This window comes from Strix aluco, chromosome 2 (assembly GCF_031877795.1).
Source record: "Strix aluco isolate bStrAlu1 chromosome 2, bStrAlu1.hap1, whole genome shotgun sequence".
Lineage (NCBI taxonomy): Eukaryota > Metazoa > Chordata > Aves > Strigiformes > Strigidae > Strix > Strix aluco.
In genome coordinates, this window is record NC_133932.1 from 33,495,573 (window position 1) to 33,507,180 (window position 11,608).

At 41.5% G+C, this 11,608-nt stretch overlaps 1 protein-coding gene across 1 annotated transcript; it reads right to left on the reverse strand.

Annotated features, from left to right (window-relative positions):
- Positions 1 to 8,263: 8,263 nt before the first annotated feature.
- Positions 8,264 to 10,745, reverse strand: LOC141920152 (claudin-8-like). The gene has a single exon (XM_074816846.1). The coding sequence runs from the start codon at positions 10,411 to 10,413 to the stop codon at positions 9,739 to 9,741; it is 675 nt and encodes a 224-aa protein (XP_074672947.1). The 5' UTR covers positions 10,414 to 10,745; the 3' UTR covers positions 8,264 to 9,738.
- Between the last annotated feature and the right edge of the window lie 863 nt (positions 10,746 to 11,608).

Sequence of the window (11,608 nt, forward strand, 5' to 3'; positions counted from 1 at the left end):
TTTTTGATCTTTAATTGGAAGTAGTATCTGCGGTGAGTGACATCCAGCATAGGTGTAGGCCTAAGAGAGGAACACCCAGGCTACTCTGCTGCATGTACTGTCCAGTGGCACGATGGTTCTCGTTGAAATCTGAGGGGAAGGAAGCAGGAAAAGAAAACCAGTAAATGGCCATTTTGAGACTTGAAGATAAATTTCAAAAATTACAATAAGCTACAGGAGATAGGTTGAAAAAAATATCAAGAAACACTACCAACATCTTGGAAATTCATGAGGACCGGAAAATCTCATCAACCTCTTAAATGCCAGCGAACCTCTGGCTTTGCTAAGCACTGGAAGAGTTATCTTTTGTAGAAAAGTCCTGTGTTTAAATAAGCCTGGAAAGAGCCCCTGTGGCCTTGTATACCCTAGAGAACTGAACATCCATTTAAAGGCTCACCTCACCTCTCAGAAAGAAATGCTTATTTGACTGAGTTACTTCAAAATCACTCTGAACAGCAGTCAGCTCTTAAAGTAGAAATTAAATATATGCTTACATGGTGGGCGTGGCAGACACAATGGCTTTAGTGTCAGGCGAGAAGATATAAAAGGAAAACTCCATTTACCCCTGACTAGACTTTAGAAGTCTCCCCATTTTGTGTATCATCCATCTGTTATGCTATTTGGAAGCTTACTTGACTCAAGATGAGAATACCAGTTCTTATGCAAAGATGGCCACCCCAAAATTTGCCTTCAAAGAGGAAAACAGGCAACTGAGGAAGCATGTAGCCTTTACACCTAATCTTTCCCTGGATCTCTGTTCAGATTTACATTTTCTCTTCCCTTCATATCAGTTTGTTCATTTGAATCTTTTCCTGGGGCACTATCTTCTGTTTCCTTCCTAGCTTTTAAAATGCTGATGCCACTTGAAAAGGAGGAAGTAGAGCATCTCCAGTCCACATGATTAACAGAACCTGTCAGTGATCCCCAGTGCTTAATTAATTATAGGCATCAATAATGTAAAAACTTAATTGCCTCCCAGAAAACAGGTTTCATTCCGCTTTGTATATCTTCTATGTACATTGAATTTTAGAGTCCTTATACATACACATGCACCTACATATAAATAGACTTTAATCTTGTACAAATGTACAGCTATAATGTACACAGTTCATTATGAGCTTTAGTCAAGAATAGATAAGTTGGTTATACTACAGGCTAATGAGCTAAATTTAAGGTTCAGTAACATTTTTGGAACAGGCAAATATGCAGATTTATCAAAAGCACACTTTAGATTAGTGATTACAAAGAGTTACAGTTAAGTCTCTTAACCTTCCAGAGGCTGCAGTTATCCAGCAAGGCTGCAAAGCTGCCTAACCACCTGCTGTGTCTTGCAACGGAATACAGCAGGTTGTGCCTCTGCAGTCACGCTGCATCCCGTCCCCTCGGGCAGAGGTGCTGGGTGAAGCCACACAGACCTAGATCATTCTCTGCATGTAAAATCTGCTTTGAGCCTACAACAAATAGGGTTCGGATTGTCTACAGATCACTTGTTTTGGAAACACATGTGAAGGGCATCAGTTCCTCCCTACTTGTGGCTTCCACTAGTCCATTCATTACACGCTGGGGTAACCACTTTGTTTTCAACTATTTAAAAGGGCTGGTCAATAAAATCATAGTTGAGTTAATGGTTCCATTACTTTCTACAGTATTTTGATTGACTGTATTTTGAGCCTATTGGTGAAGCAAAAGGTTACTTTGTTTCTCTTTTAATTCAGGAGGAAATGGACTGAAGCCAACAAAGGCCTTTTTATTTGTGCTAACTTTAATATTGCTGCCTGCACATATATTAAAAGATGAAAGCACGTCTCCTTCCCCCTCTCTTCAAGCTTGGCACATTTTGGAGTGAGAGGAACACCTGCTCAGTGTAGCTTAGAGAGGGATTTCCCCCAGACACATAACAGGCACTGTACTTGGGCGCTGACCTCTAACTCTGGCTTTGAGGCAACCCATGACTGAAAAGAACTAATATTTATTTTCTGTCATCTTCCACAGCATGCCTGAAATTCACAGCCTGACAAAAGTGCCAAACTCTTAATGATATTCCATGTCTGAGGAAGCCTGTCTCCCAGACACTGAATGAACTCGAGTTTAGTGTAATAAAACCCTACAGTAATAAAATATTAAATACTCCTTTGAGTATTTAATCCATCTAAACTACTTCAGGCTTTTACAAGGTATTTGTCACCTCAATACTTGCGTACAGGGAGCAGCCATCCTGATAGAAATAGAACCTGCCAGAAAATATGCTATCTTACTTTGCTGTTTAATGACAGGACCTCAAAGCATTCCTCTAGAAAGTATTTAGGGGCATTTGATTACGTAGTTCACATTAAGCTGTTGGAAATATAACAGTGGCAAATTCCCAAGGCAGTATTGATTGTTTTCATAAGAGTTAGCAGCAGGGTATACAGTTAGGCTATTACTGGATGGAGCACTGGGGAACCCATTTATTTATATAATTTACTATGATGGAATAAAAGAGGAGGAGAAAGTATGCTGTGGCAGTGATGGCCTAAAGACAGGTGAGAGGCAAGGTCTATAGAAAGAAATAATAGCTTTTGTTAGGCTACCCAATACTGTTAGAAACAAGCTCTTAGTCTCAGAATCGCAAGAAAGATTGCTTTTGGAGCACAGAATAATAATACACACTTGAAATATCTTTCCAGTAACCAAGCAGTGTGGGTAATTAAAAAGGTAAGTCTCAAACTTTAAAGAACAGGTTTGTTCCCCTCTTTCTCAGTCATAATTTGGCCTCCTTCCTGTCCAGTCCTGTCCCACTCACTTTTTGTCTTCCCCCAAATGCCACCTCCTGAATGAAACTAACTACATTGTTAAGTTCCACCTCCAAAATAAACCCTAGCAGCATGAGCTCCACCACCACTAGCCTCAACATTGTGCATTCAATGACACCCCCAAACCTGTCATCTCAGCATACAGCAGGGTCACCCTTTACCCCCACACTCTCCTCTTTCTCTCTCTATCCAAATCCAGAGTCCTTTATCAAAACTCTGGGCTTCTGGCCAGGATGTTCCATTACTCCTCTCTCCTTAGGATTGGGAATCCCCTCTTCTCTGGGACACCCTTGCTGACTTTCCCCATCTGGCAAGCTGGGTGTCCCATAGGAAGGAGCAACATAGACCCTGCCTGTTGAGCCTGTGTAGCTGGCAGAGTTAATCTCCAGATTTACCTTGGTTTTCCTTCAAACAGAGGGAAAAGAGAAGATGCAGAGGAGAAGGGAAGCCCTGCCCAACCAACCAGCTGTTACTGCACTCACACAAAAGAACCTCTTCCTGGAAGTCATAAATCACTTTGAATTTGTGTTGGCACAGAGACCAAAGCAGGAGTATTTCACAGGAAGCAATTAATTTTTGTCACTTGCTCTCAGAACACCGTCTCCAGCATTGTGAATCATAGCAGCCCCAAAGATGCACCACTGTCACTGCAATTTCGGGGCTGATGTGTCTCTGCACAGTGACAGCCCATAGCCTGCAAGGGCACAAATGATTCACCAGTGTGGGCACACTGCTTCCCCTCAGGGACGATCCAGTGCTGTTCCTAATTGCAGCATACTATGTAGCCAGTCAAAATATGAGCTTCTTTGTCCATGATCAAGCAGTAGATGCTTTCATTCCAGATCTGAATGTGTAGTTTAGCACAGAGTGCAATACTTCAGAAGAAGGAAGAATGTCTAATAACTATTTCTACCGACCATGTGTTGGGAGTTAATGGGTGAGAAGTTAGGGAAGGGAAAGGAAAAAAGATAGAAAACAGTCTGATATGTGCAGACTGACTTAAAAACAAGTATAAAATGGAGAAGGGAAAGGCCTCAGCAAATGTGATGCTTTTACGTTGGAATGGAACAGAGCTCACATTGTGAGGCAGAAAATGGTATGTGAAGGATCATTAAGATGGGAGGATCTCTATCTCTGCAGAAGAGGTGAGAAGAGCAATGAGGTGAAAGTGCCTGGAGCATTGAGGGAGAACAACTCCTCTGATCCTGATCACATTATTCTTTATTAATTAGACTGAACAGCTTAGGGACGTGAATGTGGATGAGGCTTAAAAATTCCTTAGGAAGTGTCTGGAATGTGAATCCCATGGGGAAGGAAAGGAGAGACTTGTAGGAAGGAGTAAGGTTGGTACTCAGCTGGATGAATAACTCCACAGAGAAGGTATTTAGTAGAAGAACAGAAAAGATAATCAACTAGCAAAGAAAATATATCTAAGAGGTCAGAAAATTTAAGGGGAAAATAAGACTCAATAAAAGTCAATCCAAATCAGGTTTTTCAAAAAATAGTGTAATAAAAGGTGCTACAGGCATACAGATAATACAGAACAGCAAGGGAAGAGGCATGCTAGGCTATGAGTCTAAGAAAGGTGGTTAGTCCTCCTCTTCTTTGAATTTAAGTAACACCAAGGACACAGAAGAAGGAGAGCGTGACAGAATTACAATACTGTATCCAAGCTATATAAAAAGCTCCAAATGTCTATGAGCACAAACTGAAGAAAGAGAGTAATTTTCACTGAAGGAACTTCAGCATGTGCAGTTCCAAATCTGGTAGTAAGGACTGTTAGTATATGTGTCAAATCAGGAGGGATACTGTGTGTCTGGAGAGCACTGAAACTAAGGGAATGAGTGGGGAGGTGGAAAACTCTGTGCACAACTAGAAACCTATTAGTCAGAATCTAATAGTATAAGGTGATTTAAAATCCATTATGAAGAAAAGAATAAATACCTAGATGTAAATGGAAAGTTAAATAAAATGAAGCATGGACTTAGCAAAAATAGATTCAGTTTTTGTTTGGTGACATTATCTAGAAAATAAAATTTGAGAAAATCTAATCCATTTGGACCTTATTAAAGCATCTAACACAGAAGTGGGAAATTAATAGAGACACTGAAGGGATGGAGAAGAGTAAAAATAATGTGGATGCAGAATCTATGAGTGAGTAAAACAACAAAAGGATATATTGGAAGGAGAATGATCATGTTCCTATTTCCAGACATTGATTTCTGCTACTGTTGGAGCCAAGGATTTCTCTGGGGTCTCATCTTATTATCCTTAGGGATCTAGCAACAAAAGAGCAACTGCAGCAAGGAAATTTGCATCAGACATCCAGTTGGTCAATGTACTGTCAATGGTTAAGTCCCACAGCGCAGGAAAGCTGGTGATCTTGAGGCCTGGAATAATAGCAGTACAATGCATTTAATGTATTCAAGGAAGGTATTTGCTTGGTTTTGTGAATCATTTACCGCATGCTATGATAACCTACAATAAGTATATTCAGTGTGCTCAGCAGTGGTGAGGCTTCCTCTGGGATGCTTTGTCTTGTTTTGGACATCAAACTTCAAGAAAGAGGTGGAGGAGCCAAAAACAGCCAGAGGAGATAAACAAGTATGGGGAGAAATGTAGCAAGCATGTCAGTGAGGAAAGAATTAGAGATGATTAAGCTAAGCAAGAGAGGTTCAAGAGGTCAGATGGTAACAGTCCTGAAATATAGAAAAGGCTGCCTACTTTAAAGAAAAGCAGTAGTCTCTTTTCTGTGCCTGCTGCTGATGGGACAAAAAATAATGGAGCAGCCTTAGTCTGCAGTGGGGAGATTTAGTTTAAGCTTCCTGAAAACCTTTTTTAATGAAAATTATAATTAAGTACTGGGATAGATTGCTAAGGACACTGCAGAGTAGCCGCCTCTGGATTTTTTTAGGGCACAAACATCTCTCAGGATTAATTTTGGAGTATTATTCATTGAGAAGAGCAATGGAGTAGTTAATGGATATTACTTTTTCTAGAGTGAACTCCACTTACAGTCTTCTCCTCCTATTTGTCCAATTTGACCCTACATGGACCACCTCCCACTAATGAAAGGAGTCTTGACAGCACCCAGGTAAACTAGTTGGCATCAGCCTTCTCCTAACTTCTCAAGCAACACATAGTTAGGACTGCCAATGGCCTACATCCCTTAGGTGTTGGTTCCTTGCTGAGACTTTGCAGGAAAGTATTGTGGCCACCAGCTCCACAGGGCAGTGGGATGAGTGAAGAGGCAGCATGGTTAGCAAGGGGTCAGCTTGCTTTGCTGCCTAAGGGTTGATCCATGGTAGAGTCACAGGCAAAGTCCAAGTGCTGAAAGCATCCAAAATGCAGAACGAAGGTGGGTCTTGGTTGAGGGGCTCAGTTCAGGAGCTCAACCCTGCTCTGCAAGGCAAGACTGGGGTAGTGGACATGTCTGTGTCAGGACTGTGGGTACTGGCCAGGACCTTCACAGGGCTGGAGTTACCCAGCGCTGCTGTTCTTCCAACTCAGCAGGAAAGGAGAGCTGTGCATCATGCCTCATGCTCAGAAGGCCCACTGTATCTGTTGTGTGGGGTCAGAGTATAACCCATGGTGAAGGGCTTAAATCCCAGATAAGCCTGATGTTTTGTTAAGCACAAAGACACCCTGAGTACAGGAAGGTGGAAGTGGGAATAGTACCTCCAAGCACAACTGTCCACTGTCCCTGGTCTTCTGCTGCTCTATAGGCACCTGCCCCTGACAGTGGCAGCTGAAGATCTCCATACATCTCCAGGCTGGCACAGTAGGGCCATTCTTATATTTCACTAATAAGCCTTTATGGCTCTGAGGTCCAAGATATGGCCTCTTCTAATCTCTCCCTGCTCCATTTTCTATTATTCTTTACTAGTCATGTTTGAGAGCTGAACAGAAAGCAAGCAGCCGACAGATAAACTCACATATAAGCACCATGTATATTCAAAAACACTGGGGAGTACAACACCTACTCAGGACTGCACCTTAAAGAGACAGACAAATCCATTATATGCAGCTGACCTTACTGGATTTGCAGATGTGTGATAACGTCATGTGTTATATGCTTCATTCTCATATAAAATTACAAAACAGGAGCTCACACACACTCAGGCTCTCTTACAGCTCTACCTTGCCTGCACAAAACAGCTCCTGAAACTGTGGGTCTGCTGCCATCCGTGTTTACCACCTCGCTGTCTAGCTCTAATAAGAGCAGTGCCTAGTAATGTAGGTGACAGCTCTACCCTCCAGACCTCCACAATGGTTGCAGCAGCAGTGGGAGAATTTCAGAAGAGGCTCATTATAAATGAAAGCCCAGGTGCTCAATCACAGAGAGGTGATTGAAATCTTGAACCTCTACTCATCTGAGTTAAACGAGCGTTACTCTCCTCTGACCTGCTAGTTGTGCATTCATTTACGCAGCACAGAGGGCACCAGGTGGACCTGTAAAGATTCCACATCCATTTTACATTGCAGGAATGCATACAAGGGCCCAAAGTGCAGGGCAAAGGGGAACAAGCTAGACACAGTTGGTGTCATTTATGGAGGCAACACTGTTATTTCCCAAATAATTTTTCTTGTCTGTAAGCGTGAAATGAGTTCAAAATTACAGGATATAATATTTGAAAATGTATGGCTTCAGGCAGTTGTTTTGTGTTTGGATATACACTTCTAGACGGGACCCTCTGCTCAAACTACTCAGAGTTTATTTAATGCACAAAGCTGGGGGAGGTCAGCTCTGTTTAAAATGGAAGCTTTCATTTCAGTTCTCTTGAAGATATGGTATATGGGTGAGACACAATTTAAAGGAAACGGCTGGATGTTCCTGGGAGGTACTTAAGGGGGAATACAGTATAATAAGGAGAACTGTTTGCAACATATATGGGATCTGTAAAGGAGATTTTCAAAAACTTCAGGGTCCCACTCACAGTCCATTGGACTTGTGTTCCTGTTAGTCTTGTGAATAGTTTTCGAAGTCTTATAGTCTTCTCGTATCTTCTTTTATTTGTACAACTAGATCAGTATGTGCTTTACCATGAACAGATAATACTATCCAATGTGGCAGTAGCGTTTGATGTACACGGGGCTTTTACAGAGGTGTCATGCTCATCTCACTTTTCACTGAGGCTTGCCTCAGACCTGTAGATGAATGAGTCACTCCATGTTTTGACAGCAGAGATAACTACAGTGCACCGGTACATATACATGTAGTTTTCTGAGTAAGATCTTGTACCTGCCTTTTAGAGCGATGAACTAGGCAGGTGACTTTATTATAGACATCATTGTAAACCCTGGTGTTCTAGCTATGAGTTATGTGTAGGATATTCACAAAGTGCTGCTAACAACAGGTTTTCTCGTCCACTGTCTTCCTCCCAAAGAGACTGAACTGGCATATAAACGTTAATGAAGGAATACAAAGGAAATACAGCCACACACTGTTATATTACAAGAAGGTCATGCACATTACACATATACATATGTAGAAACAATTTGCTCTAAAAAGAGGAGGAAAAATAAAACTACATAATCAAGAACATCTTACTATGTATCTTACAAACACTGTGAAGAGAATTCTAGAGCAGATTTTTCTTGGTTCTAGCTTGTTCAGATTTGCATCTTACAAAGTGAAGAATTTGATTCCGAACTTTCAAGTAGTAATAGTCCAAGGAATTTACTAGAGAACTACAGATCACATAATAAGCTTTCTATAAAATATTTAAAACAGTCAATCAAACTCCAGAACAAGAATGTTGTTCTCCATTAAACACCACAAATTGAACCATGTTCCCAGTTCAGAAAAAGGCAAAATTCCAATGATTTCTGTGTGTCTGGAGTGGCGCCTTATTCATTGTTTATAAAATTCTATAAAAATATTACTACTATTGATTAATTTGGGTCATTTATTAAATGAATTTTTATGGAACTATTTTTCAGTGGACTTGGTTTCTTTACATGGTTGCTTACCATGGGTGCATGATCTTATTATTAAAAATATTGTTTAGCTTGTTTTAATGTGAACTGTGAGAAAGTACTATCGCTGTTTATGTTATTTATGCCTATAAACTATGCTGGTGTGCGTGGGTCTCAGCAAAAATATAGGCCTGATTGTACAAAAGACCCTTATTTTAAAAGGTATATATCACAGAGTCCTGTGGCAAGTAACCAACACAGCGTTTGTGATCTGTGCAATATTACAAAATGTTGTAAAGCCAAGAGGATTTTGCAAGGGAAAATTACTGCTTCTAAAAAGAATGATGTGAATGAGTTTGACCTATATGGATTACAACAGAAATATTAACTTTCACCAAAAAGATGATATTTAGGATGAACATAGAGCTATGTTTATTCTCTGAAATAAGGGATATTTTTCATATATTTCAGCTTACCTTCCTCTGCTGAATAAATTCTTCATGCAACCTCCCATTAAACCTACAGTAAATCAATCCCTTAGCGAATGTTTTTCTTTTAAACCATTATTATCTTGTCCTTATTCACTGTTATCCCCTCTTTCCCAGGCAGGAAAAAAACCCTCCAGCTGCTTAACTCCCCTCTTCCTTGCAATAAGCCATAATTTCATATCACAGTGGAACTTTAAGACCTTTATTACTGTTTTACACATATAATGCAACCCAAAGCAAAGCACACAACCCGAAAGCTATTCCCAGTTACTATTAAAAGAATATTAAGCATTCACCTTTCCATGCATTAAAATTGTCCGTGCTGTAACATTAGCCACAGCAGAGCCCACTGGGGGTAACTGCAGCTCCGAAACGCAGCCCCAACAGCAACAGTTACAGGGCAGAAGGAAAAGGCAGCTTTCGAGTTGCCCTTTTGTGCAGAAACTGAAATCCATCCAGGCAGATTAAATGCTTCAAAAATAGGAAAAGGCAGGAGGCATCTAGACGTACTGACTCTTGGAGTATGAGCTTTCAGTCTTGCTGTGCAAATGCTGGCTGTGAGTGGGGTAGTGGGTTGGTGCGGAGTATCCGTAGCTTCTAGTTTTCTCACAACAGTGGTAAAAGCAACAGAATATGGCTCCAGCAGCAACGAGGCAGAAGGCAGCTGCCCAGCCCAGGTAGAGGGCCTCTCCAAGCTCCCTTTTCTGTGCAACGTTGATCATGGGGTTATAGAAGTCACTGATGATGGTGTTGGCAACCCAGCAGACTGGAATAAGCTCGACTGCACCTGAAAGAATGAAGAGGAGCCCAGCTGTCAGAATAATATAGCCCTTGGCTTGCCAGCTGCTCTGCACACACCGCGTGCACTTCATCCCAATAATGGCGACCACAAAAGAGATGAAGGAGAGCACTGATCCAGCACACATCAGCCCTCTGGATGCCTGCAGGTCCGGCGAGAGGGCCAGCACGGAGTCGTAGACCTTGCACTGCATCCTGATATTGGCTTGCCTGATGCAGTGCATCCACAGGCCTTCCCAAATGGTCTCAAACACGATGATGTTGTTCTCGATGAAGGCAGACACCCTCCACTGAGGCATGCCTGTGACAGCAAATGTCCCGATCATGCCAATGCCACCAACAAACAGCCCAGCAATCTGCAAAACACCACCGACCATGTTGCCTTTGCAAGGTGAGCACACCTCAGCAGGTTCCCTAAGCCAGGCACACACTGCTGGCAAAAAAATGAACACCTTTTTCCAAAAGTCGTTGTCCCTTGTGTAAGGAAAGTTTCAGAGTCAGTCTGCACAACTTTAAATCAGCTTAAATCTGGCACACACTACCTGTGACTTGGCTGCGCCTTCATCGCCTTTATAATTCCTCTGCCACCACTGACTCAAAGAGGCAAACTGAGCAATCAAGTGGAACAACTTTCCAAAGCAAGAGAAAGGACAGGGTGTGTGTAAACCAGCTAGAGCCACTTAGGATAAATGTACCTTCTGAGGAAAATGCTTTGCATTGAAGTCACTTATTTAAAAAATTAAAAAAAAAAAAAAAAAGCACGCCCTACCCCCAACTCTAGCTATTGTCTACAGGTTTGCCTGCTAAGGAAATGGACTGGTCTCAGCAGGGAGACTTAGGTGTGCACTGGTGCAGTTACTGAAGCTGTTGCACCGAACAAACAAGAATATTCGTCCTCGGCTGGGCTTGGTGGCAAATTGCCAGGAGGAAAGCAGAGCCGCACTCCCTGCCACAGGGCCTCTGCTCCCAAAAGTACTTTTGTTCTGAAGCTTGAAGGAGAGTACTGCAGTGACAGGATCAAGGAACAAAGCAAATCAAAAGGATAAAGATAAAGAAACTCTGAACCTGAAACAGTTCTGCAGAGGATAATCAAAGCTGCAAAAGACCTTTTAAGAGGTAGAGGAACAATAAGAGACCTAAATCCTGCTAATACCTGTACACATACATAGCTTTATACATTTCTGTTGCTCTGTCAAGTGTTATGGGAATAGGCAGGCTGCTGGAGATACCCACATGCTTAAGTGATTGCACAGTCAGGTCTACAGAATGGTGATTTAAGCTATGTAGCAAATTGTTTTCCTGTGCAAAAGTGAACCCAGCAATTACCCAGAGATACAGTCTAGTACAATGGAAAGCATTGGTTCTCCAAGACCTACCCATGTACAAACAAATACTTTAGAAAAACTTCTTTTAATTTAAAAAAAAAAAATTAAACATAATAATTATGGAGAGCAGATGAACTGTTCATTCAAGTGTTCTTGTGTGATGTGATCAGCAGACAATCCTGGAAAATGCCAGGTGAAGAAATCTGTGAAATTCAGAACAACAGAAACCACAGTCAAATATCTAGAA